The sequence below is a fragment of the Thermobia domestica genome, chromosome 2, assembly GCF_964235325.1.
Source record: "Thermobia domestica chromosome 2, izTheDome1.hap1.1, whole genome shotgun sequence".
Taxonomy (NCBI): Eukaryota; Metazoa; Arthropoda; class Insecta; order Zygentoma; family Lepismatidae; genus Thermobia; species Thermobia domestica.
This window is the reverse complement of record NC_137455.1, coordinates 311361238-311388796: the sequence shown is the minus strand read 5'-3', so window position 1 is coordinate 311388796 and position 27559 is coordinate 311361238. Positions and strand designations below refer to the sequence as shown.

Genomic DNA, 27559 nt, shown 5'->3' with positions numbered 1-27559 from the left:
AATTTTACGAATAATCATAGAAAATAAATACAAATATCTCTGTTAAGCTTGAACTTGACCAAATCTTGATGGCGTAATAGGTAACAACATAGACTCAAGTTCCTGGGGTCCTGAGATCGATACCCCTGAGAACATGTGTTTTATTCTCTTTACAACAATATAAGTTTTTTAAACTATCCACTCATACGAGAAAAGGAAAATGTGTAGACACACAATATTTCACTTTGGTATTCACATTATCGCGAAGAAAAATTATCATTTCTTGCAATTCAAACCGCGGCCAATAAGTTAGTGAATAACGTTTTTCGGTCTTTTTATAAACAATGTCCAGTGTGTTGTTGTCGGCAAAGCTCTACACTGTAGATCAAGTCTCAATTTTCTGACGAAAAAAGTATATTTATTATTATTATTACATTACTATTATTATTATTATTATTACTACAATGACAAAAGAAGGAAAGAAAAGGCCACATAGTCAAACCTATTGATAGCAACAGAAGAGATATTATATTCTTTATGTCAGATGTCTCTTAGGTTTACACATAAACGTAATAATATTATTACATTTACGGATTGACAGATTGAACTATTATTTTACGACAGGAAGAAATAGAGTATAAATATTTGTTATCTGTAGCACTAATGAATTTTGTTTCGCCCTTCATCTAGATTTAGGTTGAGTTGATTTTGAGTTTAACGACCATTTCAGCAACGAGGCTATGTGAGACGGAACATAGTGATTAACGTGGAATCTGAACCACATGAGCTCCCACCGAGAAACCAACTCAGATCTTCTTCGAGATAGGAAGGTGAGGTGACACCTTGAATAGAATCGTTTTTGTGACTAGAGTTGTAAGTTTGATCACTATTTCTAATTTGTGTCATTCCATTAATTCTTTATGAATTGTGCATGTAGTGTTAAAGCTAATAATAACTTCTTGGCAAAATTACGAGTAAAATTAGAAGACCAAGTCAATTGTGTTAATTTGGACACGGATCAAACTAACCAAGCTAAAGTAATAGCGCATGTCTGTTGAACAAATAATTCTGTTTCTCTGCTCTGGCCATTGTCCCCCGTAGAGTATTCGATAGCAATGTAATCTGAAAAACTTGTGGTTCATGGATCGATTCCCGCGCACGCCGAACCACTTTTATTTTTTGAACACAAGTAGAAAATATAAAAAAGGAAAACACATGAAGTCTAAAGCTAACAAGTAAGACCGAACCAAAGGTATGGGTCATTACGTGGCTTGTTTAAAGAAACAATAAAATTGAGGAAATATGTGTTGTTTGTGTCTAGGAATGAAATGTTAATAAAAGAAGAAACTACATTAGCTAAGTCCTGTTGGAAAACAAGAGAATTGCGCTCGCTCTTAATAGAAAAAGGTATGAAAAAATACATTTACCAAAAAGTAAAAACTTTTAATTTGTGTGTGTGTGAGAATTGTTCTCTCGCGTTTAGAAACATAAACAGAAAATAATGAAATAAACTAAGGCGTCCCTCTTTGAGATATTGAGGCAATAGTTATTTAACTATTAAAATATCATGACAACACATAAATGAAAAATATGTAAAGGAATATTTTCTATATAAAAAGAACAACAAAAGATATTACTTCAATCCTACCAGAATTTATAGTGGAATTTATAGTAATAAGCATAACAAAGAATTTAATTTGCCTTAGAGCTTCAAAAGAATCAAGATAAAGAAGAAAAATAAACGAAATAAAATTTTCACATACTACTACAATTGCAAACTTTACTTTAGCTCTCCACAGTTGTGCTGGGTAGGGTACAGAGGCGATGAAAGATCATGTAAATAATTTATGACAGAATTGGTTTAATATATAATGAGGGAGGAATCGGGAGAACCCCGAGAAAACACGGTGTTGTCCACTACAAACTCACATAATAGGACCCTTGGAACCAGATGTAAGCGCTCTACCACTGAGACATCCTGTGACTGTCCCGAAAAGGGAAAGAAGTATATAAGTCACGTTATGTTTGTATGGAGATACTAAAACTTGGTAAATCACTATTTGGGGCAAGGACATCAGACAGGCGTTTCCTCATGTTGGCTACAGATTGAAACACATTGTCGGCTGTACTCGGAAGTGATCCCACAATTCTATCCCGTGAGCCTAAAGAAGTTCCTAGTCCCGGTCCTGTCGACGTATTTCCTATTCTTGAACAATAGAACCCCATGAAGATCAGGAGACTTAGGGGGCCAGTCTATGCAGATCATCTCAGGATGATCATCTAACCATTCCGTCTTCTGTCTTGATGCATGAACATCACTATTGTCGTGCATAAAAATGAATTCCTCCTGTTCCGGACCCGCAGCTGTCATATAACCACAAAATTGAGCTAAGACTCGGTCAGAATACGAAGTTTGAACTACGTGCTCCAAGTGATATCATGTTCCACGTAATCAGTATAATATTACTTTTCCGTGTATTTCGGGACGGAATACCTTCTCGTCGGACCAGATGACAGGTCCCAATATGCTTGGGAAGTATTCACATGCAACTGAGCCCATTCCAGACGCCTTGCCTTGTACTCTTCTCTTACAATAGTTTTCTTTGCGGGACGTACATGGTTGATTCCAGCAGAATTGAGTTGTCGTCTTATCGTTTCGTGAGAAGCACCCATATTCCACTGCTTTATCCCTCAAAATAGATCAAAGACGCAGGGGCTGATTTCGCACCTCGGTAATAAGGTTGAAAAGATTTTACTGCACCTGTTGAAAAGATTTTACTCACGGAAGCCTCTTTGACGTCTTGACTTTGCCCAATCAATATCTTTTTGCTCTGCATAACGATTCAGCAGCTTGGAAAATTTTTCGCTATATTTTTCCGGAAAATTTTCTGTTCTAAAAAAATATTAGTAATCAAGTAACAATTCCTCAGTAATCATAAAATTGATTGAATTCATGTATAGAAATGTTAAAAAGTGAAAGATCGTTTAAAGAATCTGAAAATTTTCAATTTTCAGTACTATGTAGAAACAAGAGAAACAATTTATCATGAATCGAAATATTTTCTGTCTTGTATGGAAAAATTGAACAACTTTTGACGAGTCGGAAAATTTTCATTATTTTGAAGCAAAAAGTAAAACAACTTTTTGTGAATCGGAAGGTTTTATTGCTTTGTAGAAAAAAGTGAAAGGAATTTTCATGGATCGGAAAATTTTAATTACAATGTAGAAACAAATGAATAACACTTTTCATAATCCGGAAAATTTTGAATATTATGTAGAGTGATGTTAGGTGGAAAACTTTCTACTATATTTAACTGCACATTGAGCTACAAAATTCAATTTCTGTAGAGGAAAATTAGTCAGCAACAAATTACAATTTTCCAATTAGCTTTCGGACCCGGAAAATTTTCTAATATTTCAAGTTGGGAAGTAAAAATTTACAGTGTTTCTCTCTATCTCTCTCTCTGCGAGCTCCGTTGCTAAGCAGTTAGCATACGCGCCTTTGGAAGGGGAGACCTGGCTTCGATTACTGGTGGGAGCTCATGTAGTTCGGATTCCACGTTAGTCAGTTGATCCAGTCTCATATAGCTTTGCTGCAGAACGGAATGTTAAATTTAAAATTAACTCAATTCAGCTCTCCCTCTCTCTCTCTCTCTTACTCTGTGTGTGTGTGTGTGTTTCCGTCTGTAAAGTGCAGAGAACATACATCGAGTTCGTAGAATACAAATATCCCATTCTATTATTTAAAATTTAAATTTATTAAAAGTGATTAATATTTTCCGATTCATAAAAACATACTCCACTTATTCCAACATCGTTGTTTAGCAGTAAAATTTATTGGTAATAAATATTGTTTTAAAACGTTTCATGAAATGGAATTCATTTCTTCAAAAATGTTTCAAAAACTTCAATGCGTTCTTCACTCAGAATTCACCTTTGATCTCACAAAATTATATTTCGTCAGTTTAATATGCGTAAGACGAAGTTTTGTCATAGCTTTACTACTTTTCTAGATTTACATACTGCAACATTTATAAATAAGTAGAGATAATATAAATCATATATATACTTGTATGTATATATGACAGAACATATATATATATGTTTTAGCAAATCGTAGTTATTTCCAATACATTTTTATACATAATAATGATAATTTTATAATACAAATATCTGCTCTAAGATGTTGGTTATACAAAATTCCAATATTGAAATTATGATCTACGAGTGTTAAACACAATAAAATCAAAGCATTTCTTCTTATTTTCTGTTACAAAAATGACCTTCATGAACAACTTTCATGTAGTTATTTCATTACATAGACAGGTCTATATGTGAAGAAATAGTAGAATTTTCTGTTTTTGGAAATAATTGATAAATTCACAAAGGTATCTTTTCGATTTCTTGTTACATTTTAAATATTGGAATGGGATATTTGTTCTCTACGAACTCGATGTATATTCCCTGCACTTTACACACATCACACACACACACACACATACACACACACACACACAGAGAGAGAGAGAGAGAGAGAGAGAGAGAGACTATGTAATTATAATTTGTTGCTGTCTAACTTCCTCTGCAGGAATTGAATTTTATAGCTAAATGTGCAGTTAAATATAGGGGAAAATTTTCCAAGTAACATCATCATACATAACATCCAAAATTATCCGGCTTATGAAAAGTTTTATTCATTTATTTCTACATCGAATGAAAATTTTCCGATCCTTGAAAATTCCTTTCACTTGTTTCTACAGAGCAATAAAACTTTCAGATTCACAAAAAGTTGTTTTACTTTCTGCTTCAAAATGATGAAAATTTTCCGACTCATAAAAAGTTCAATTTTTCCATAGAAGACAAAATATTTCGAAATATGAAAAATTATTTCTCTTGTTTCTACATAGTACTGAAAATTGTCTGAGCCGTGAAAATTTTCAGATTCCTTAAACGATCTTTCCCTTTTTAACATTTGTATACATGAATTCACTCAATTGTATGATTACTGAGGAATTGTTACTTGATCACTGATATTTTTTAGAACGGAAAATTTTCCGGAAAAACATAGAAAATTTTCCACCTCACATCACGGCTGAACAACGATATAGGAATAAGTGGAGTATATTTTTATGTATCGGAAAACTTTCCGTTTCAAAATTTTCCGGAAAATTTTAATCACTGGTCAAGAGGTATTCCTAAAGTTAAACAGTTTAAGCACAAAAATAAAAACACTACATATAACAACAAATCGCGACCACTTCGACATTTCTAATAAAGAAAACCTTGTCGATATATGAATATGGCTTCTCTAAATGGCAGTCTGCCCCCTTTCAAATTTCTGTGAACTTGCCCCCTTTCAAATTTCAACTCAAAACTAAAAACAATCGTTTATATTCGTTGGTTATTGATTGCTTTGAAACAAAAAGAGTTTGTTTCGAAAAACTTCAAGAGATATTTACAAAATAAAGTTGAGGGGCCAACTTCACACTTTTGTTGTTTTTATATAGAAATTTTTAACGTATTTTCTGTTCATGTGTTATTATCATATTTTAATAGTTAAGTCACTATTGCCTCAATATCTCAAAGAGGGACGCCTTAGTTTATTTCATTATTTTCTGTTTATGTTTCTAAACGCGAGAGAGAAAAAATCTCACTCTTACACAAATTCAAAGTTTTTACTTTTGGTAAATGTATTTTATTATTTTATACCTCTTTCTATTAAAAGTGAGCGCAATTCTCTTGTTTTTCAACAGAACACATCCAACATAGTTTCTTCTTTTATTAACACTTCATTCCTAGACACAGACAACAAATATTTCCTCAATTTTATTGTTTCTTTAAACAAGTCACGTAATGACCCATACCTTTGGTTCGGTCTTACTTGTTAGCTTTAGACTTCATGTGTCTCAATTCGTTTTTCTTTTTTATCTTTTCTACTTGTGTTCAAAAAATAAAAGTGGTTCGGTGTGCGCGGGAATCGATCCATGAACCACAAGTTTTTCAGATTACCTTGCTATCGAATACTCTACGAGGGACGATGGCTAAACCAGAGAAAGTTATTTTGTTTGTTCAACAGACATACGCTATTACTTTGGCTTGGTTAGTTTGATCCGTCTCCAATTAACACAATTAACTCGGTCTTCTAATTTTACTCGTAATTTCGCCAATAAGTTATTATTAATTTTAACACTACATGCACAATTCATAAAGAATTAATGGAATGTCACAAATTACAAATAGTGATCAAGCTTACAACTCTAGTCACAAACACGATTCTATTCAAGGTGTCACCTCACCTTCCTATCTCGATCAAGATCCGGGTTGGATTTCCTGCGGGAGCTCATGTGATTCAGATTCCACTTTAATCAGTATGTTCCGTCTCATATAGCCTCGCTGCTGAAAGGGTCGTTAAACTCAAAATCAATTCAACCTAAATCTAGATGAAGGGCGAAACAAAATTCATTAGTGCTACAGCTAAGAAATATTTATACTCCATTTCTTCCTGTCGTAAAATAATAATATTATTATGTTTATATGTAAACCTAAGAGACATCTGACATAAAGAATATAATATCTCTTCTGTTGCTAACAATAGATTTGACTACGTGGCTTTTTGTTTCCTTCTTTTGTCGTTGTAATAATAATAATAATAATAATAATAATAATAATAATAATAATAATAATAATAATAATAATAATAATAATAATAATAATAATAATAATAATAATAATAAAAAGAAGAAGAAGAAGAAGAAGAAGAAAATAAATAGACTTTTTCGTCAGAAACTTGCGACTTTAAGATCTACAGTGTAGAGCTCTGCCGACGACAACACGCCTGAAATTGTTTATAAAAAAAAAAATAAACAGTTAATCACTAACTTGTTGTCCACTGTTTGAATTGGAAGAAATGACAATATTTCTTTGCGATAATGTGAACACCAACGTGAAATGTGTTTCTACACAATTTCTTTTTCTCGTGACTGGATAATTAAAAGACTTCTATTGTTGTAAAGATAATGAAACACATGTTTTCAGGGGAAGTCGATCAGAAAACCTTTGAACTTGAGTCCATGTTCTTACCTATACGCCATCAAGACCTGCTTACAAGAAAAGCGATACATTGAGTGATATGTCGAAAGAGTCAAAGCACTTTACATCATATTGTATTTTTTCTTTGTTTCGTTTTTATGGCATTGTCTCCTTGTGTTTTTCGTACAATAGATGAAAAAACAAGTATATTTTTCGCTGCGGTGTCCAGGAATACTGTTTTAACTGATCAGCAAATAGGTAGCTACTGGCGAAGTGAAGCAGGGTAATATGTAGTATTTTATTTTCGTAGCAGCAAGGGACAAGATACTATCCCGCGGAAAATATGCATATAATATGTTTGACACATAGTACAAATGTATTGCGGAACGTAGAATATCTCAGAAATGTTAATTTCATTTATGTTTTTGCGTGGTCCAAATTCCATCATGATCCTAGGCAAAACCACATTATAAATACGTATCTTTTAAGAATACAGACTTAGAACACAAATTAATTTGTTGCATTTTATCCTAATATTGCTGAAAAATGGACTACCTGATTCCGAGGGAAAAAGAAACACACTAGTCCATATAATGTTCCCAACGTTAGGTTACCTACGAGCCAAGATGAGACAGAATTTTTCGGACGAGACACGAGACTAAACATAGCTCTTCCAATAAAAATTAGTTCTCTTTCCGAGACGAGACATCAATTTTACGATAGTTTTCGCGACGAGACAACGTCAATTCTCATCTCATGGGCAGCTCTATCCAAGTAACCGCCGGGAATTCAATACTGTGTTATCATTAAAACTATTAAAGATAATGTTTTGTGTGCTTCTTATAAATTATTATAACTCAACCATTGTAACTTGATTGCTGATATAGTTGAGTATTAATGTAAAATTCCATAATAAGGAGATGCGTGATCAAATGGAGTAGACATTAGAGAGGAATGATTAATTCTATACAAACTGTTGGAATTACTTACAAATGGAATCTCGTGTCTTCATATAAATTCCTGTTATTTCAGTATATTGGACATTAAGTCATTGTAGACGGATTTTGTAATAATAAAGTGCATGTATTCAAAATATTATATCAAGCCCAAACAGCCTCAAATATAACTTTTAGTATTATTTGTTATATTTCGTATGTGTCTCTTCCAAGACTTACAGTCAGTTGTGTCTTCGAGCTGGTTTCCCCGAACTGACTGTTAAAGTTTCCCAAGTTCTCAAAACTGGTTGTTATAAATATCTCTCAATCCTAGATTCAGTACTTACGAATCAAAAATAACACTCTAGGATGGCCACCTGCAGCAGGGGACAAGGATGGGTAGTTGCCTCCACTTGGATTTTTAAAAGGTATTCAGCTGTTAGAAACCAATGTCAAAACCTATTTATTTGTCTCATGTACTATAGTTCAGTTGATTTTGAGTTTTACGTCCCGTTCAGCAGCGAGGCGTTCCTACTGATTAACGTGGAATCCGAACCACATGAGCTCCCGCCGGGAATCCAACCCGGGTCTCATGTACTATAGTACTTAATATACAGGGTGTTACAGAAATTTGTCATAATATTTTGGGAATAAATTTTTCACATCAAAATAAGAAAAAAGTTCATATTCACCTTTGGTTAGAAGTTATAGGGTGCCTAAAACATAAAAAAAAAAAAAAAACTAACTTTAAAGCTGCATAGTTTCACTACTATAGGACCGATCGTAGTTGGGTGAAAACATCACTCAGGAACTACTGTGTGAACTCTCCAAATATCCATCTTTAAGAACCTCTGCACAATCATTTTTAGAGAGGCTATTGGAGAGTACTTGATCATTCTCCATCTACCTTTCTAAAAATTGGTATGCAAGTACTGGAGTATTCGCAAAATGAATATTTAGATAGTTCACATACCAGCTCGTCGGTGATATCTTGACCCGATTACGATAGGCCCCATAGTAGTGGAGCTATGAACTTTTAAAGTTCACTTGTTTCACGTTTTCGGCACCCTGTAACTCCGAAACAATCCACTTTTGAGCACAGGCCCACATGAACATTTTTCTTATTTTGATGTGGGGAATCTGTTTCCAAAATCTTGTAACACACTTTGTAACACCCTGTATTTATATTAAATGTTATAGTACTCCAGTTCATTAGCTGTAGTTAATAAGAATATGTGCTTTGAAAATGATTTAAATGATGTATTATGTGTGCATGTGTATCAAAGTGTGCGTATATTCATAACTGTAAATATGTGTTAGCCTTCTGTTCCCTTAGAATAAGTCTTTTGCCAGTGGGTGTCTCTGTTCTCTAGTGCTACTTTTGAGAATCAATATGCGAAGTGTCAATGTAAGCATAGGAAATGAATAATTCTAATTTCTGTTAATAATATTATAGGGATAAATAATTATAACATAGACATACATTAGTACTAAGTAAACTTACTATACTAATCATAGAACCGGTTGTTAAATTATTTGAACGACACTAATATTTTTGCTGAGAGATAGTTAAAATATGGTCCTATTGTTTCCAGAATGTGGAATGGGACGAACCAAAGGAGCAGTAGGTGGCCATGGAAAAATATTTGATGTCACGCTGAAAGATCTACGAAAAGCATATTTACCTTGGCTCGCCTTGATCTTCAAAGATGACTCTTACACTGGTGTTGGATCTTTGCTTAGCAGTAGACATGTTCTCACTACTTCTAAAGTTCTTATTAAGTGAGTATATACAGGTACAATAACATGGCAAAGATATTAAATAGTTCTGTATATGTGAATATTAGTTAAGGTAATGTTATATACAATTGACTAAGCACTGTGAATTAGTTGAAGGGTTGGATTCTTTAAATCAGAATTTATGAATTAATTTTATATCATGATCTTCTTTTATCACATCCTTTTGCCAACGACCCTATAAGTAAAGAATTTTCAGTTTGTAATAAACTTTTGGATATTGCTCCAAACTAGTATGAACATGAAAATATTCCTACCAAAATAATAAATTTAGAATAATCCTTAAAATATATTCTCTGCTAGCAAAACTTTTTTTTTTTTTACCTCACTTCGCGACAATCATGTAGTGAGGGAAGATAGCTCAGTGTTCACTTCTGGTGAGTGAGATCCATATTTTGATTCCCGGCCAAGTAAGTTTGTGGTGGACATAGTTGTGTCCGTGGGTGTTCTCAGGGTGCTCCCGTTTCCTCCTACATCCTCATTCCACCGATTTTTATCATAATTTACTGCTTTAATTGTCCGTCTCCCTTACCATATCTGGCATAATCGTGGGACGTTACACTAAATACATTTCATTTAATTTGCGTCTATCATGTATTTCTCTAGAGACCCCCTAGGGGTCGCCACCCGTAAGTTGAGAACCTCCCTAGAGAATCAAGACATGTTAAAATTAACTGCATATTCGAATATGGAGTTAAAAGCTCAGAATTTTCTGAAGGATTGAATTCTTTACAGAATCGGGATGTTAAAATTCAGTGCATATTCGAAGTCTTGTATTTGCTGTTTTGCATTACTTGAAGCCATGGATTCTTTATGTAATTGAGGATGTTAAATTTTAGGGCATATTCAAAGTATGAGACTTGTAGCTTTCAACTTATTGAAGAACTAGATTCTTCTTACAATCAGTGGATGTTAAAATTGAGTGAATATTCAAACTGTGAGATTTTTTTTTAGCTTTCAGCTCTTAGAAGTATGATTCTTTAGAGAATTGAGTGATGCTAATATTTAGTGTATTACGAACTATGGGATTTATAGGTTTTAAGTCGTTGAAGGATTGGATTCTTTAGAGAATTGGAGACGTTAAAAGTGAGTGTATATACCAACTGTGAAATTTCTACATTTCCCCTCGTTAAAGAACAGTCGGTGAATGTTAAAATTGAATGCATATTGTAAAATTCTTTCAGTTTATGTAAGGTACAGCAATTATCGTACACGGCAATTTGGACTTTCCCATCACCTTTTATTGTAAAAGATCTTTTTAAATACAGAAATATATCACAACAAGTAGTTCCTCTAATAATTGTAGGTAAGAAAGTGGAAGGATCCCAATGACCAGGCGTCGTAGGGCTTTTGTAGGTGAAGTTCCTCTCTTTGACCGGGCGTCGTGAAAGGGGATAAGTTTTGTGTGATTTCGTCTGCGTTGTATTTGTTTACTGTCAACACGTGTAGTACACACACGGTTATCGCATGATGTGAAGACATGCAGAACCTTACAATATTCAAACTGTTGAATTTTCAGCTTTCACTTTATTGAAGGACACCATTCTTTAGAGAATAGGGGTATATTAAAATCGACTGCTTGTTGGAATTGTGGGATTTGTAGCTTTGAAGTTTTGGATTTGTAGATTTGCAGCTTTGGATTTGTGAGATTTAGTTAAAGAACTAAATTCTTTAGGGAATCGATGGATGTTAAAATTGAGTGCATATTCAAACTGTGGGATTTTTTTAGCTTTCAACTTGTTGAAGGACTGGATTCTTTGGAGATTTGAGAGATTTTGAAGTAGTGTAGTGTAGGAAAGACCTAACTTTCAACTTGCTGAAGGAAATAATTCTTTAGAGAATCTATGGATGTTAAAATTGAGTGTATATTCAAAATGTTGGATTTCATTAGCTTTCAACTTGTTGAATTACTGGATCCTTTAGAAATTCGGAAGATGTTAAAATTAAGTGCGTATTCGAAATGGGGATTTGCAGCTTTCAGTTCGTTGAAAAACTGGATTCTTTAAAGAATCAGGGATATTAAAATTTAATCTATATTCAAATTGTGGGATTTGAAGCCGGCAATTCATTGTAGAATTGAATTCTTAAGAAAATTAGATGTTAAAATTTAATACATATGTAAAGTATTGGGCTTGTAGCTTCCAATTAGTTGAAAGATTGGATTTTTTGTTTTTTTGTTTTTAGAAAATCGTTAGTTAGTGATGCGTGCCGGCGATATCTCAATAGACCGAATATTTGTTAGGACAGCAGTAAACGTTGAACATTATTAACCATTCTTATTGGGTAACAGGTCCTAGTTTGTTTGTACACGCGGAAAAGAAAGTATTTGACAGTTGACAAATTTTCTTTTGCCAATAACTCAGGAACAGTGAATTAATTTGGATCTTTTTGTTGTTATTCTTAGAATGGTGACAATTTGATAACTTGCCAAAATCGGTTACTCTAATATGTTAATTTATTGTTGAGTTATTAGGGAAAGAAATTTTGTCAACTGAAAAATACTTTCTTTCGTGACTGTACAAATATAGCAATATGAGGTATAGTTTTAAGGTTAGAGTTTCTGTTGACGTGAAACATTATTTTTCATTATAAATGTGTTATTTAGCCGAAGAGATTAGTTGTTGTGCTGCAACAACGAAAGCATTACTATATATTGAGGTAACTAAGAAAGTTCTTTCGCTTTTTCACCCACCACCTTCGAGCATCCATATGTCACCTAAGACGTATCTGCAAGATAAAAAATAGTCCCCATCAGCATCGACAACCTTCTGCCAACGTTCTGGAAGGCTATGGATTCCATTACGGTAGAACTTGTTGAGCCGTGAAGCAAAGAAGGTATCAAGTGCATTTTGCACTTCTACTAGAGATTTGAACTGGCGTCCTCTAAAGTGAGTGTCCAAGGAATGGAACAGGTGATAATCGGACGGTGCAATGTCCGGGCAGTATGGTGGATGCAATAGTGTTCCCTTCCAAGGCCTACAATGGTGTCCCGGGTCATTCTAGCCACGTGGGGCTTAGTACTTCTGTAATAGTAAGACCCCTTTGCGATTCAGAAGTGCTGGCTCCAGAGTTTTGAGTTTTTCTTGAATACGGCTTAACTGCTGATAGTACAGAGTTGTATTGATGCTCGGACCAGCTGGTAGCAGTTCCCAATGCACGACGCCGCGAGCAGTCTACCAAACACATAGAAGGGCCTTCTTCTGGTGCAGTGCTGGTTTTGGCTGTTTTGGAACCGGTTCATGGTATGCTAACAATGATGACGGTGCCGTGGAGATTCGTAAAGGACCCAGTTCTCACCATACGTTAACACCCTGCCCAGAATTGGCTCATTCCTCAGACGAGATAGTAAAGAAAAACAGGTGTCTGCTCGCGCTGCTTCTGGCCCGGAGTGAAATCATGTGTGACCCATTGACCCAACTCGTAGTGCTTCCCAAGTTGATGGAAGTGCTACCGAAAGGTTTCTTCATTCACACTGAATTGTAGTCCCAGTTCCTTACATGTCTGGCCACTGTTCGCTTCAGTTGCTGCCTAAAACTTGTTAAACCACTGTTGCACTGTCCACGTAGTCACGACACCTTCATCAAACGCCTGGCATATCTTTCGCCCCGCAACAGCGGCGTTTCACCCCAGTTTAAATACGTACAGCATACACGAACTTATAACGCTCTGTGGAGGTCCCATGTTCACTCTGTCCTTACGCAAGTTCAAGATGTAACTGAACTGCCACAACCAGGTAGTATGTTGGATATACTCACACCAACTACTGACCTTCGCCTTATCTCCATTCGCATTCAACTCACGGTGCGAAGACCAATTGAACACAGACTTCCACAAAAAGCGACAGAACTTCCTTAGTTACCTTTATATATATATATATATATATATATATATATATATATGGCCGGATCCAGAATCGTTTGAGGGGGGTGCACCAATAATTTACAAAATAGCCAATCACACTGAAACTCAGTGTGATTTGTTCAGTGGTAGAGCGTTCACCTCTGGTGATTGGGGTCCCGGGTTCGATCCCAGCTCCTGCCAAATGAACTTTGTGGTGGACAAACACCGTGTGCGTGGGTTTCCTCGGGGTTTTCCTGTTTCCTCCCACTTTCTTCATTCCACCATTTCATTCATCACTCATCATCACCGTCTCCTTTAGCCAAACCGGCATAATCGTGGGACGTAAAACTCAAAGATTTCATTTCATTTTTCCTTTTCCCTCAACTTTTTAAAAATCGATTTAAATTATTAGTTTTGCAAAGCTCTGGTTTCTTTCAAGCTTCAAACGGCAACATGACGGCAGAAAGTTTCGAAAAGAGTTCCTATTTTCACTGCTAGCTTCTCATTTTAGGTAGTGTATATTTACGACGAAGGGAGGTGCACCTGCACCGGTGCACCCCCTAAATCCGGCCCTATATATACGAGAGAGGACCCAAAAGAAACCGGACTTCCGTTCTAAAAAAATAATTTATTACATTTTTTTTACAAAATTCTTTCAGTCTCCTTCAAAGTACTCTCCATTAAATGCGATTCATTTCTGCCATCTTCTTTCCCACTGTTGAAGCACCTTTGGAACTCTGGAACTTTTATACCGTCCAATGCGCTCTGCGAAGTTCTTTTTACAGCCTCTACACCATCAAAACCTTTTCCTTTTAGACTTTGTTTAACTCTCGGAAAATGTCACCATGTTAGTCAAAAAGTTTGGATCACTTTCAATCTGATTTTTCAAGCCCTGGCTCAAATTCAGATGAATGATTTGATCCTGTGTGAGTAGGGGAGAACCAAACTTAACGGCAACATATCTCATTTGCAAAACCTCACGCTGGCACGAGCCCCAACTCACTCCTGCCTGTTTTGAAATATCATTGATCATGAAACGACGATCCTCGAGGATTTTGGGGCAGATTTGTTCGATGTTTTCGTCGTTTCGAAATGATGAAGAGCACCCAGAACGAGCATGATCTTCAACACTCATCTCACCACACTTAAAGCGCCCAAACCACTCAAAAAACTGTGTGCGGTTCATAATATCCTTCTTGAAAGCCTGTTGAAGCATTTGGTAAGCCTTCGTTTCCGATTTTCCAAGTAGGAAGCAAACACCCTTGTTCCTTTGAATCTGCCATAACGATTTCGCAGGCGGCAAACGAGAACAGTTGAGAAAAATAATAATACGATCAAACGTTAACCTCCTACGCAGACGCCGCTTGGCCAACTGATCTGGGCTGGGAAGGCCTCTACTAGACCCACCTAGCAGGAGAATTCTCTACTACGCCTAAGAACGGCAGCGCTCTTTCAATCCGGTTTTTTTAAGGTCCCCCCATATATATATATATATATATATATATATATATATATATATATATATATATATATATATATATATATGTGTGTGTGTGTGTGTGAGAGAGAGAGAGTGTGTGTGTGTGTGTATGTGTCAATGTAACTTGAGAGTATTTTACGTATTGACATTTACTTACCCAGCAGTCTTTCATGACATATGTGATATCAGTTTACTTAGATTTTAAGAGTTAGAACATTCTAGTCGACAAGTATTCAGTTAGATAGACGAAGTTTAGAATCTACTCATTTTAAGCAGATCAATTGATTTTTGAATTTTAATGCCTCTTTTCAGAAGCAAAGTTATGTGAGAGAGAACGTAACTTTTAGACAGTTTCTCGGACTTGGATCTGACGCCAAATGTATTCACATGGCTCTCCCCTCACAAAACTGGTCTTAATCATCAATAATATTCGTAAGAAATCAATCATGAGCAAATCAAATAGATATCCCTACCTTCTTTAATGTAAACAACAGCAAGCAATGCTTATGAAATGGAAATAAGTATTTGGACCTGTATCCGAGGCTAATCGTGCATAATAAGCACAAATTCTACACCGCTATTGAAATATAAAACTCTAAGTAATCATATATACAGTAATAAAGGAACATGAGTAATGTTAGACGAATATATATATATATATATATATATATATATTCGTTGCGCCTGAATGTTATACTGGAATTACAAACTAACTTTTCTTATAACTAGCATTTTTTCAAAAGAGCAGTAAGAAGCATGCGTGGACTATTAGTCTAATGATACCTGAAAGGTAGCCCCCCGTCACTACACCAGAGAGCACAACAAAGATTCACACGGTATTCCCTCAAATAACGTCACTCGTCAAACATGATTTTCGAGACAAAAGAGAAATCAGTTTGATTTATGGTCAAACTACATGTGACGAAATCCAAGCTCCTACGCAAGAGTATATTAACTTAGGTAGCAACGTAATCTCGAAACCTGAGCTGTATACATGAATTCAATGCTAAAGAATTCATATGGCTTACAAAATACGCAAGTTTATTGTTAGGGTTTAAGCTTGATGTTGAGTTTTGCGTCCATTTCAGCAGCTAGGCTATATGAGACGTGAACCTACAGCTTAATATGGGATCCGAACCACATGACCTCCTGGGTCTCCCACGCCAAAGGCGCGTATGCTAACCATTTAGACACACGGGAGCTGGAAAGTTTATTGCCACGGAAGCAATAAACTATCCTTGGATTATCTTCGTGTGCGAATCCAATAGAATCAAGATTGTTGATAACCATCTCTCTATAAGATTCTGTGTTGTTATCCTCTTGTCTTCTTGTCGGCTATACCAAGGGTTCCCTCTCCAACTGAAGTTCTGTCTGTACACGTACGTACTTCTAACACGAGTGAGCTTATAAGGAAACAGCAATAGCAGTTTACAGAACATTGTCCCAAGTTGATTCCTCACCTCTCCTATGTCGAACAAACGCTAACTGGCCCGACCTCATTCTCTAATGTTTTCAAAACTTTTGGATTTCGAATACACTTTAATAAACGCTACTTAAAATGCCACTAAAATATTTTAAGAAGAAATGTTTTTTTTTTTTTTGTATTCAGGAAATAAAAACACAGGTTATTTAAACAAAAAATTAAATTTTTAAATGTACGAAAGGTACAGCATGAATATTCATCATCATCATAGGTATTCTGCCTTTATTGACAGGTCACTTGCCGCAGCTGAGAAGCTTCCATGCTCCACGGTCATCCGCTAGCCTCTTCGTCTTCGCGTATGATCTTTCCGTTTCTATATCATCCATTAATTGTAGTCTCCTTCGCCCCCTCCCTCTCTTTCCCGCCACCATACCTCTAAGACGTCCCTCATGATACAATCTCTTCTTAGGCAATGTCCCAAACAGTTTCTCTTCCTCTTCCTAATAATATCTAAAAGTGTTCTTTTCTCACCCACCATTTCCAACACTCTCTCATTCGTTTTCCGCTCGACCCAACTAATTCTTTCCATTCTTCTCCACACCCACATTTCGAAGGCTTCCAGTCGATTTTCGTCACCTTTTCGTAATGTCCACGTTTCCGCCCCATGCAGTACAACCTACAACACTCCACATGAAACATTTTATGAGTCTTTTTCTCAATTGTTAATACATATTATGCATGAATATTGTTAATACATAAATAAGGTTTTCGATAAGGTAAATTTCCGCAGTTTTACACTGACATATTATAATGTTATAATCAGAATACTGGAGAAGCAAGTTACAACAAAAGAAAAATTTAGGATGGTGAGTACGTGCGTCAACTTCAATTTTTCAGCCCAATGAATTATACAGAGAAATATTCTTTTTCCTTTGAAATGTTCCGGAATTTAATCATATAATTTTACTTATTTCTCTTCAAGTCCCTTGCTTTGTCATAATAAATTTACATGATACATTATTTTAATATTACTGGAGTTTTTTGTTTGTTTACAAATATCAACATTAAACATCACATAAACTTATTTTCACAAAGTACATTAAGTTTAAACAAATTTGGACAAGAAATCAATAAAATAATTATAATTACGAGGGCATTTCCAGAAATTTCTTGCTTGACACTGAAATTTCGCGCTACTGGTAATAAACCGTTTATTGCTTATAGTGCCATCTATGGAAGAAATAATGCATAAGTTTCAACTGTCCAGCTGCGTGAATTCGTCGGAGCTGGTTATTTCATCAGTCGCTGTATGTTGAGCTTGCATAGTGCAAAACAATGCTGCATTGCTATTTGTGCTATAGGCGTAGCCACAGGGTGTGTCGGGTGTGCCCAGGGACACCCCAAATGGGCTGCTTTAGCAAAGAGAACTAAAGATAGAATAATTCAATAAGAAAAAAAAAATAAGCAGCATCTTTCTTTTTCCAGAACAAAATTATTAAAAATTACAATTATTCGAAATATCGAACTCGCTGATTATACCCCAAATTTCACCTTCCTTCCTCAATATTAGTTTAAAACTTACCTATATTATGGAAAATTTGGAATCATTATTTTCTTTACTGAACGCTTGGAATTAGAAACTGATATACAGATGGTGATCAGAAAAATGGAAACACCTGAACAAAATTGCAACTTACCAGATTAATATGGTGTCGGGCCACCTTTCGCCTTCACAACAGCCTTGATGCGACGTGGGATGGAGGCATAGAGGTCGTGAATGGTAGCAAGTGGAATTTTACACCATTCCTCGTGCAGGGCATCGGCCAGTTCTGTGAGAGAGGATGGAGGTTGAAATCGTCGCTGGAGTCGTGTTTCCAAGACGGACCACAGATGTTCAATTATGTTGAGATCTAGGGATTGGGCGGGCCAAGGGAGGTGTTGAACTTCATCCCGATGTTCCTCAAACCACGCTGCAACAACGCCAGCTGTGTGAACGGGTGCATTATCACCCTGGAAGATGGTGTCATTGTCCGGGAACAACATCCGGACCATAGGATGCAAGTGGTCTCCTAAAATTGCGACATAATCGTTGGCAGTGATTCGTCCGCTAAGTGTGACCACAGGACCCAATGAAAACCATGATATGGCGGCCCACAGCATCACCGAGCCGCCGCCATGTTTCACAGTTGGGCGGAGACACTGCAGATCATAAGCTTCTTTGGGCGTTCTCCACACATAAACACGGCCCGTGGTTGGGAATAGGGTGAAGGATGACTCGTCCGACCATATCACACGTTTCCAGTCCTCAACGGTCGCGGCACCATTTGCGGCGTGTGAAAGCGTTATGGTCCCTGATGAGCGGTTTGGCCCGTGCAACACGACCCCGTTAGTTCATGTCATGTAATTCACGGCGGACTGTGATTGTCGAAACAGGCTGGGGGAGGTGCTGATTGAGTTTCTCCGTCACTTGCTCCGCAGTGGCACGACGGTTCTACGTGACAATGCGCTTTAATACCCGGCGTGACCTGTCACTCATGATTTTCTTCCGCCCACTGTTCCGCTTCCCCGATGTGGTTTTCCCGTGTATTGTGTAGGCCGTCATCACCTTCGACACTGTCCCACGCGACACACCTAACACAGTAGCCACTGCCGTCACACTCACTCCACATAACCGCGCACCAACAATTTGCCCTCTTTGAAAATCTGAGAGGTCTCCCATTTTACACTACCTCCGTCTGCTGCAGCCTTTGGACACTGCTGTTCCACTGCGCCTGACGTAGTATGGAGACCGACCTAACACACCACCAGCAGCGGTCCGGCGCTGCGGGTTCCACGACACCACTGACAACCCATAAATCTGACGTTTTGGCAACTACAGGTGTTTCCATTTTTCTGATCACCATCTGTACCTAGTACAAGAAAACAATACCGTAATTGCGGGCTACTTGGACCCTTAAGGGGCTACTTGGACCCATACCAAAAACTCGTTTAAAGTCACATATGCAATGCAATAATGAGTGAGTTCAGAGTTAGATCCGTTAGATGGGATCATAATGCAGGCGTACACACATTGAAACTAGTTCTGTGGTAGACTACGATTGAGCAGCATTGGTGAGAAAGGTCGTTGACGAAAAGAGTGTATTTATTGAGCGCCAAACTTTTATGTGTGGACACTATTTGCAAGGAAGTGGAACCAATGCTAAGTAAACACAGAAGTAGTTAAATGTAGGTTAATGAAACTGACATGGTAAACTTTCTCATATACAATAAGATATGTGCGTAATTGCATTATACAGTATATAAAGTGTGTACATATGACCTGGAAAACATGGATATTTTGTCCCACATCTTTTGTTATCTTTATCCCACCCCATCCTTTGTTATCTTTATCAATGAAAAATAAAGGTCTGTTGTCACGTGTCACACAAGTAAGGACTTTTCATTGTTTCCTTAAGGATACCGGTACAAAATGGTAAATCAATATAAAAGATTGCCTGCAGGTCGAAAATATGCTGATTTTTCATAACAGCTTGAAGATGGTTCCCAGCAATTCACTCGGGGAAAATGTCGCGAAAAGAAACAGAAGCTCACTTCAAGATAAGTCGTTCCACCATAGAAAGAAGATTAAAGAATAGGTCAAGACAGAATCCGGGCCATCTGAAAGTGTTCACTGAAGAAGAAGAATTAGCCTTCGCTAGTCATCTTGATAAAGTTTGTGATTTCGGATTCCTCGTTAACTTGATTTCAGATTTATTGTGAAGTCCTATTTTGCCATGCATGGGAGAACTGTCATTGCTTTCTAAGACAATCTTCCCAGTCGAGATTGAGTGAAGTTATTTCAGAAAATGCACCTCCAGTCAACGACTAGATTCGCTGCAAATATAGATAGGGCTCGTGCAGCTGCAGAAGAAAACGTAATCAGCTATTACAATCATTATATTTGATAGTACCTCTTAACATGTTCTCTTTGTGGTTTGCAGTAAATAAAAAGTGTTGTTCTTTGAACACCTACGTCTTACTTAGTCTCAGAGCAGATTTCAATGGTTTTCTGTAGGAAAATATGGGGGTGGGTTCAAGTAGCCCGAAGGCGAGTCTTACTTGGACCCATTTTTTACAATAATCGCCTGTGCTTTGTTTTCAATATATGTAACTAAAACTGTCCTCGATATGTGCAATAAAGCCTGTAGTTCCACTTAATATGGGTTATGACAATAACTTTCAAGTTTTCGTGGATGAAAATAGGCCGAAAGAACGAATTTGTTGTAAAATTGGGTCCAAGTAGCCCGCATCTGCGGTACGTATAACCACACCAACAATGTTTACAGTAACATATTTGCTGCCAGCAATCGCCTTCACTTCCATTCTTATAATTAACTAATATTGTTTTTTTTTTCTGAGAGGCAGAAAACTTATCAGTAAACATTTTGACAACGCACTCTATTTGGAAGTTATTTATGAATGTCACAGGTGGCTTGTATTTTAATATCTGCAGCGGCTAGTTTACTTCGTTGTAACAGTTGTTACACTTATTTTTTCGTGTTATGTTGCAAGTTCATATTTGGGAATGATCGAAGGAGCCATTATATAATGAAAATTGCCACTTGTTGGACATGATATTTCCTTTGTGTACACTTACCGTAAATTATCCATTGCAGCTTTGGAAAATTCAAGATTGCTACTAAAACTCCAATCACCCAAGCAATATACGGTATAGCCTATGTATATTAAGAGTAGGCCTATTGTATATTTGTGTATAGTATACGTATATGTTTTTATGTATAGTATAGTACATATAGACATGGCATATAGTATGAGTTAATATATATATATATATATATATATATATATACAGTATAACCTCGTTAACACGAACTCGCTTAAGCCGAACACTCGGTTAGGACGAACAAAATTTCGGTCCCGGCATCGCTGTACGTTATCTTATAGGAAGTTCTATCGGTTAACACGAATTTCGGTTAGCACGAATTACGAACTAATTTTTAGTCCCTTGAGTCTGTAAATGTTTTCATTTAACACGAACTTTCAATCCTTAGTTTTTTTTCCAGAGCATTTTTCTTATTTTAGATTTCACTCCAGATCAGTTTTTGTCATACAATATTTATACAGACGAAAATTTTCTTGTAAATAAGAGAAAAACCAGAAACGGGAATCTTTCCTCTCTTATGAGGTGTTGATTCTGTCCTCCGTTAAGCGCTGAACATGCAGGTGCTTGGCAGACGAGCTGGTGACAGCTCGAGACAAAACGTCTTCTCTCCCCTGTAACTCCAAACTGGTGACAGCAGTCATAAATACCTTTCCGTTACTAGTGTTATGTCAATTTTATAACTTGATTTTCTGCGTGGAAACTTTTTTTTTTTTTTTTTTTAATCTTCGAAGATAGGATAATAAGCTTACTGTAGTGTTTTCACTTTTCAGAGGACGGTACCGAGACCGAAACTAGTCTCGATCTCGATCTTAACTCGAATTTGAAACCGAGCCGTGCTTTTCGAAATCGAGACGAGACCGAAACTCTCAGTCTCGTCTCGGTACAATTTTGTGGATGGTATCAAGACGGAGAATAGTCTTGGTCTCGTCTCGATACCATCTCTAGTGTTTTCTATGACATACATAATATACTGTAGTGGTATGTATAGTCTGTATACTGTAGTGCGTATGTATGGAGAAAATGTATTCGAATAATAAAATTTGGGTCCCCGGTTAACACGAATTTTTTTAACACGAACTCCTGATTTTTCAGTCCCTTGGAATTCGTGTTAACGAGGGTTTACTGTATATATCTATATATCTATATCTATATATATATATATATATATATATATATATATATATATATATATATATATATATATATATATATATATATATATATGTAGCTTTGGTCAGTTGGAGTGTTACTAGTAAACTTACGTACTTTTTCTTAAATAGTGAGTTTATCCTTTAAAAGAAAATTGACTGTTTTGTCGTGAAACTAAAAACAAACGAAGATGACCCCGATCAAAAGCAGACAGTTGGAAGTTCAAACCCCTGTGATACTGCCAGTTTCGATACCTTGACGCTGAACAAACACCAAGTAGCCTGTTGACATCTCAGCACATGCTCGTGACCCTGTGAATGCATTACCACATAACAAAACAGAATTAGATGTAAGGGTGAAATTAGGACCGTAACAACCAAAACCTGGTCGTTTTCCCTAGAAGTAAAATAGATAAGAAAGAAAAGCGCTTTTCAATCTAGCTGGTTTCAAAGTTACAAATAATTGGAATATAGTATAGCTGTTGATTCTGCATTTCGTTTTTAGTGCGACATTTTTGCTTGAAACAATGCATATGTGAGAGGAAAACTGATCAAGCATTCATTACACGAAAATTGTAGAAACAGGCATAAAGCAAACGAATGCTTTCGAAGTCATGAAAAATCCAAAGGACACCATCAAAACTTAAGTTATTGGTCAAACTACATAAAAAATCAATCAATTGACGTCCAATTAGATGAGTGTAAGAACAAGCAAGAACAAACAAGACTGAAAAATCGACAAATCGTGGACAGACTAATAAACATAATTCTTTGTCTTACAGAAGGAGGCCTACTATTGAGAGGTCATACTGAGAATAAAGAAGCATACGACAGGGAGTTATTTCTAGATGTCCTTGATTTAATTTCCAAATATGACACCGTTTTGAAGCAACACATAACTAACGAGCCAAAAAAATGCACTTAATCCTACACTTAATTGCACTTTTGTCTCAATCCTACATCCAATTCTTCAAATGATCGTGAAGGTTAGCAAGTTACTCCAAAGTCCAGATGTAAATCTACTTTCAGCTGTATCTAGTCTCAGATCACTTTTCAATGCTGTACAATCCGTGAGAAACTCTTCTCAATTCATGGAACTTTACAATAAAGCTATTAAGATCTGTGGAGATTTCAATTCCTCCAATGAAGAGGCGCAAAATTGTAAAGAGTCTTGACAAATTAGTCAACTCGCAGTATTTGTACGAAACAAACGAAGAGGAGATGAGAATTTATTATTGTTATCCTTTTTTTAGACTCAGTTGTTTGTGGTATTGATGAGAGATTTAGTCAAGATACTATTGGGGTCATCAGTTCCGTGGGAATCTGGTTGACTTAAATGTAAAGAATGAAGAAATAACCCTCTTAGCTAAAACATTCAAATTGTTAGGCGACGAGTTGACAACAGAAGTAATACGTCTCAAAGGGAAATCGTCTGAACCTAAGGGAAGTTCTGTTACGTTATTGATGAATGTAAGAACATTTTGCTTTTGACAGATATATCTTGTTATAGATTATGTGCATTTTGATGTATTTGTTTGTAACATTTATGAACACTTCGTGTGTGTGTAATTTCTATGCAATTTGATTTTTTCTACTACATAGCAATGTCCAGAAATTCTCAATATTCTCATTTAGTGAATATATTCCTTTAAAAACATTAGTGCAGTTAAAGAGCCAAATGATTGTATAGCAAAGCTACAAAGGTATTAAAAAGGCACAAGTCCTAATTTGTTTTCTTTGTGCACACCCAAATATAAAGTTCTAGCTACGTCTATGATTTGTGCAATAGGATGGGTGCTCAATATGATTGAAGTAACAGTTTCACTGTTGCATTGACAACAACAGCCGTGTGGACTGGAGCACTGTCATGAAATATGCAAGATAAACGCACAGCGATAAATTCAAATAACTGCCTCCAACGAAGTGACGCAATTAGACAGTTGAAATTAATACGTTATTTCTTTCGTAAATGACACTATATTGCATGAACGGCTTATTACCAGTGGCACGATTTTTCAGTGTCAGACCAGAAACGTTCAGATACTTTCGTAAAATTTCAGTTCATTTCTAAAAAGAAGAAAAGGGAACTTTTCCATATAGATCAATTCATTAAGAAGCAAATATTTAACAGGTACTCAAAATAACTGTAATAGGTGTAATTTTCTAAGCTCTTGAAAATAATTTATTTATGAATTTCAGTGCAAGTAATTCTCAGATGAAAGTGGTACTTGGAGCCCGCAATCTCAATAACAAAAACAACACCTCAGATATTCAAGTGTTCTTAGTGAAGAAGTTTATTCGTCCAAGTGAAGGAAGGTCCAATTTGAAACATGACATCGTTATACTTGTACTTGACCACGATGTTCAATTTTCAGAGAGCAAACACATTTCTCCAGTGTGCATACAAGAGATAGGTAACCATTTTTAATTTCTATGTAAGTTACTTGTGAGAATAAATTTAAAATACATATACAATTTCTGTATTTACAAATATAGGAAACAATGTTGCCTATATTTGACTCATAACATTTGCGTCTTAATATAATGAGCTAATGAAAGTACTACTACAAAATTACTGTAACTCTCGTTGAACACGATTTGAGATATGCCTCCGGGGGAAATTTCCTCCCCGGACCACCTTCTCAAATTATCACTAGCTACAGGTCTGGGTTCTTTCTATTTATTTATTTATTTATTTATTTATTTATTTATTTATTTATTTATTTGTTAGAATTTCAAATCATTTCAGTTAATATTGGAGTGGGAGCATAGTTTATGGTACTTATCCCTTAGCGAGGACGCGTTCTTCCTCTTATGTTTATTAGACATTTCTCTCTATTTGGCATAATGATTGCCTCCTAAATTTTAATATCAGATTACAGAAACACCTTATATATATACCTATAACTGCTTGTTATAAGATGCTAGCTTTTGAGTAGAAAAGATTTATCATTCACTTCCCAGAGCATGAAGATAGCATTCACTTCGAAAGAAAAACTTAGCAAGAAAATCAAGCTAAAATATCGTAGGAAATCTCGTGGTGAAACATTTCGGTGTTTCCTCATGATCGGTATGTTGCGGTTGTCAAAAATGGCGTTAAATTCAACTTAAAAAATGCCTAGTCCTCTGTGATTCAAGATACAATAATTGAAGGAAATCATGCAAGGCGTCATGACTTTTTTTTTTTTTGAATCGAAAGATCCAATATTTTTCAATAAAAAAAATCTTCTAGGCCTTATATCTGGAGAACGACATATGCTGTAGCCAAACCAAACTTTCTCCCTGAAATACTGTGGTTCCAGTCTCATCACATTTGAAAATCCTATGTGGAGCAAATTTCAGGAGTTTTGCTTCATCTCTCATTTTAAGAAAAATATCTACTTTTTTTTAGTGAAACCGTTTGCTCTGGCAACGGACTGATTTTCTGGTATCCAGAAAGTGAGATCAGGATGTCGATTCAGAAAACCTCTCAGCCATTTTCTCCTAGCGGCAGCTTTGTTCTCACTAAAAGGATTAGATACTTTGTTTCGTGGTGCAAGTTGGAACGCAATTCGCCTTATGCAGAGTCATTTTGGTGTATGTTTAGCGTCACACTAAAGGCCTGACTATTACAGGAAACTTATGTTAGTCGAACTCTTTAGTATGGCACTAATCACGCGTCAAAACGACTCTGCATAAGGCTCAATGTGTCTAATGTCGTTGGTATGGAGGCCATAGTACTTTTCATCCATGACTTTTCAGAAGAAATGGAAAATGAATTAGCACATTACTGTAAAGACTGGTTCTCGTACCAATGCTCTGATTCACAATTTTGTTTACACTTATTTTTGTTTTCCTACATTTTTTGACGTAGTCCTCCAAGTAGTTTGCGGCATATTAACGTTTTAGCTGCTTTAAAATAGCCCATTTCCTTATTCAAGACAACACCAACTGCTGTTCATTGCATCATTATTCCAGACAGGTCTCTTCTTTGACGACATTCTGAAAAGAAACACAAGAAAATTCATTGTAGTAACGGTAACCAAATTTCTTGTACCCAAAATTTGGAAGTACCTTACCACCCGATATTAAGACACGCCACTTCTTTCTCTCGTAAGGCACGCTGCATTTAACTGGCCTCTTTGTGGCGTTCGAAACACTTATGCGTATGAGAGCATACTACATACTAATGTATTAACTTTCGATATTTCACTTACCTTTCATCTGCACTGAGAAATACCCTCAAAACTTGTGTTCTGAAAAAAGTCCTGTCCAGCGAATATTACACTCACTCAGATGACGCATCATTCCTGCACAGGAATGAAACCAAACTCATATAATTTTGGATTATATCTCATTAACACATTGTCGTCTTGCTAGTGTTATCATGAAGAGCTTCATGAGGGTATACTTGAATAGGTGACGTGATCATTGCTCACCATCGGTTTTCATGTTTACAAAGTAAGTTTTGATTTTCTCATGTTTTTCGAAAAGTACGCGTGAGATTTTACATTGATGCATATCATTTAGTTGTACTTAGCAGGATTTATCGTTTGGTATATGTGTAATCTTTGAACAATTTTCTTTTCCGATAAACGCTAACAATATTATTGAAATATGCTTTCTAATCGGTAAGGAACTGTGATATTCCTAGTACTATTCAACTTTTTGAAGTAAAGGTGGTAAATACTTTCACAGAGTATGAAATAATCAATAACGTAAGCACTATAAATGATTCTAATGCAATTTCTCAGTTTCGATACAGACATAAACAGTAGTATTTGCTCCAACACATTTAGAGTCGTCTAGCTATATCATAGGTAAATTGGATTCTTTTCGGAAATTTCTACTATCTACTGATATTTAATAGATATAAAATTTAGACGATCTTAGGCGATAAAAAACATAGTAACAGAGTTAGGGAATTCGCCGGTCTAACAACATGTTCTGGTTCACTTCTAGTAAGACAAATATGACCCAGATTTTCACGAGCACCAGCTGTTAAGTAAACAAAAGTTTATATCATGCTGAGCTTACCTGTTTGACAAATATTTATGAAGAATCTGCAGTATAGAACCCTGCGATTCAGGATTGCTATTTCAGTTTGAAACTAAGTCGAGCATCTCTTTCATTTTTGATAAAGGGAAATGTCATCAAGGTATTCATACGGAGTCTGAGCGAATAACGTATTTTCTCATGGCTGACCTTATGACAGACAAACGGGAAATTCTATTCCTGATTGTGATCATTCACTATAAAATTATAAACTCTTAAGCATACTTTTAC

The 27559-nt window shown here is 36.1% G+C and overlaps 1 protein-coding gene across 1 annotated transcript in view; it reads left to right on the top strand.

Annotated features, from left to right (window-relative positions):
- LOC145678620 (venom protease-like) overlaps positions 1-27559 on the top strand; it is a 75230-nt gene that overhangs the window by 26591 nt on the left and 21080 nt on the right. The window contains exons 3-4 of the mRNA XM_081748973.1: positions 9539-9725; positions 24494-24708. Coding sequence (XP_081605099.1) covers positions 9539-9725; positions 24494-24708 — 402 coding nt within the window. The remainder of the gene's footprint in view (positions 1-9538; positions 9726-24493; positions 24709-27559) is intronic.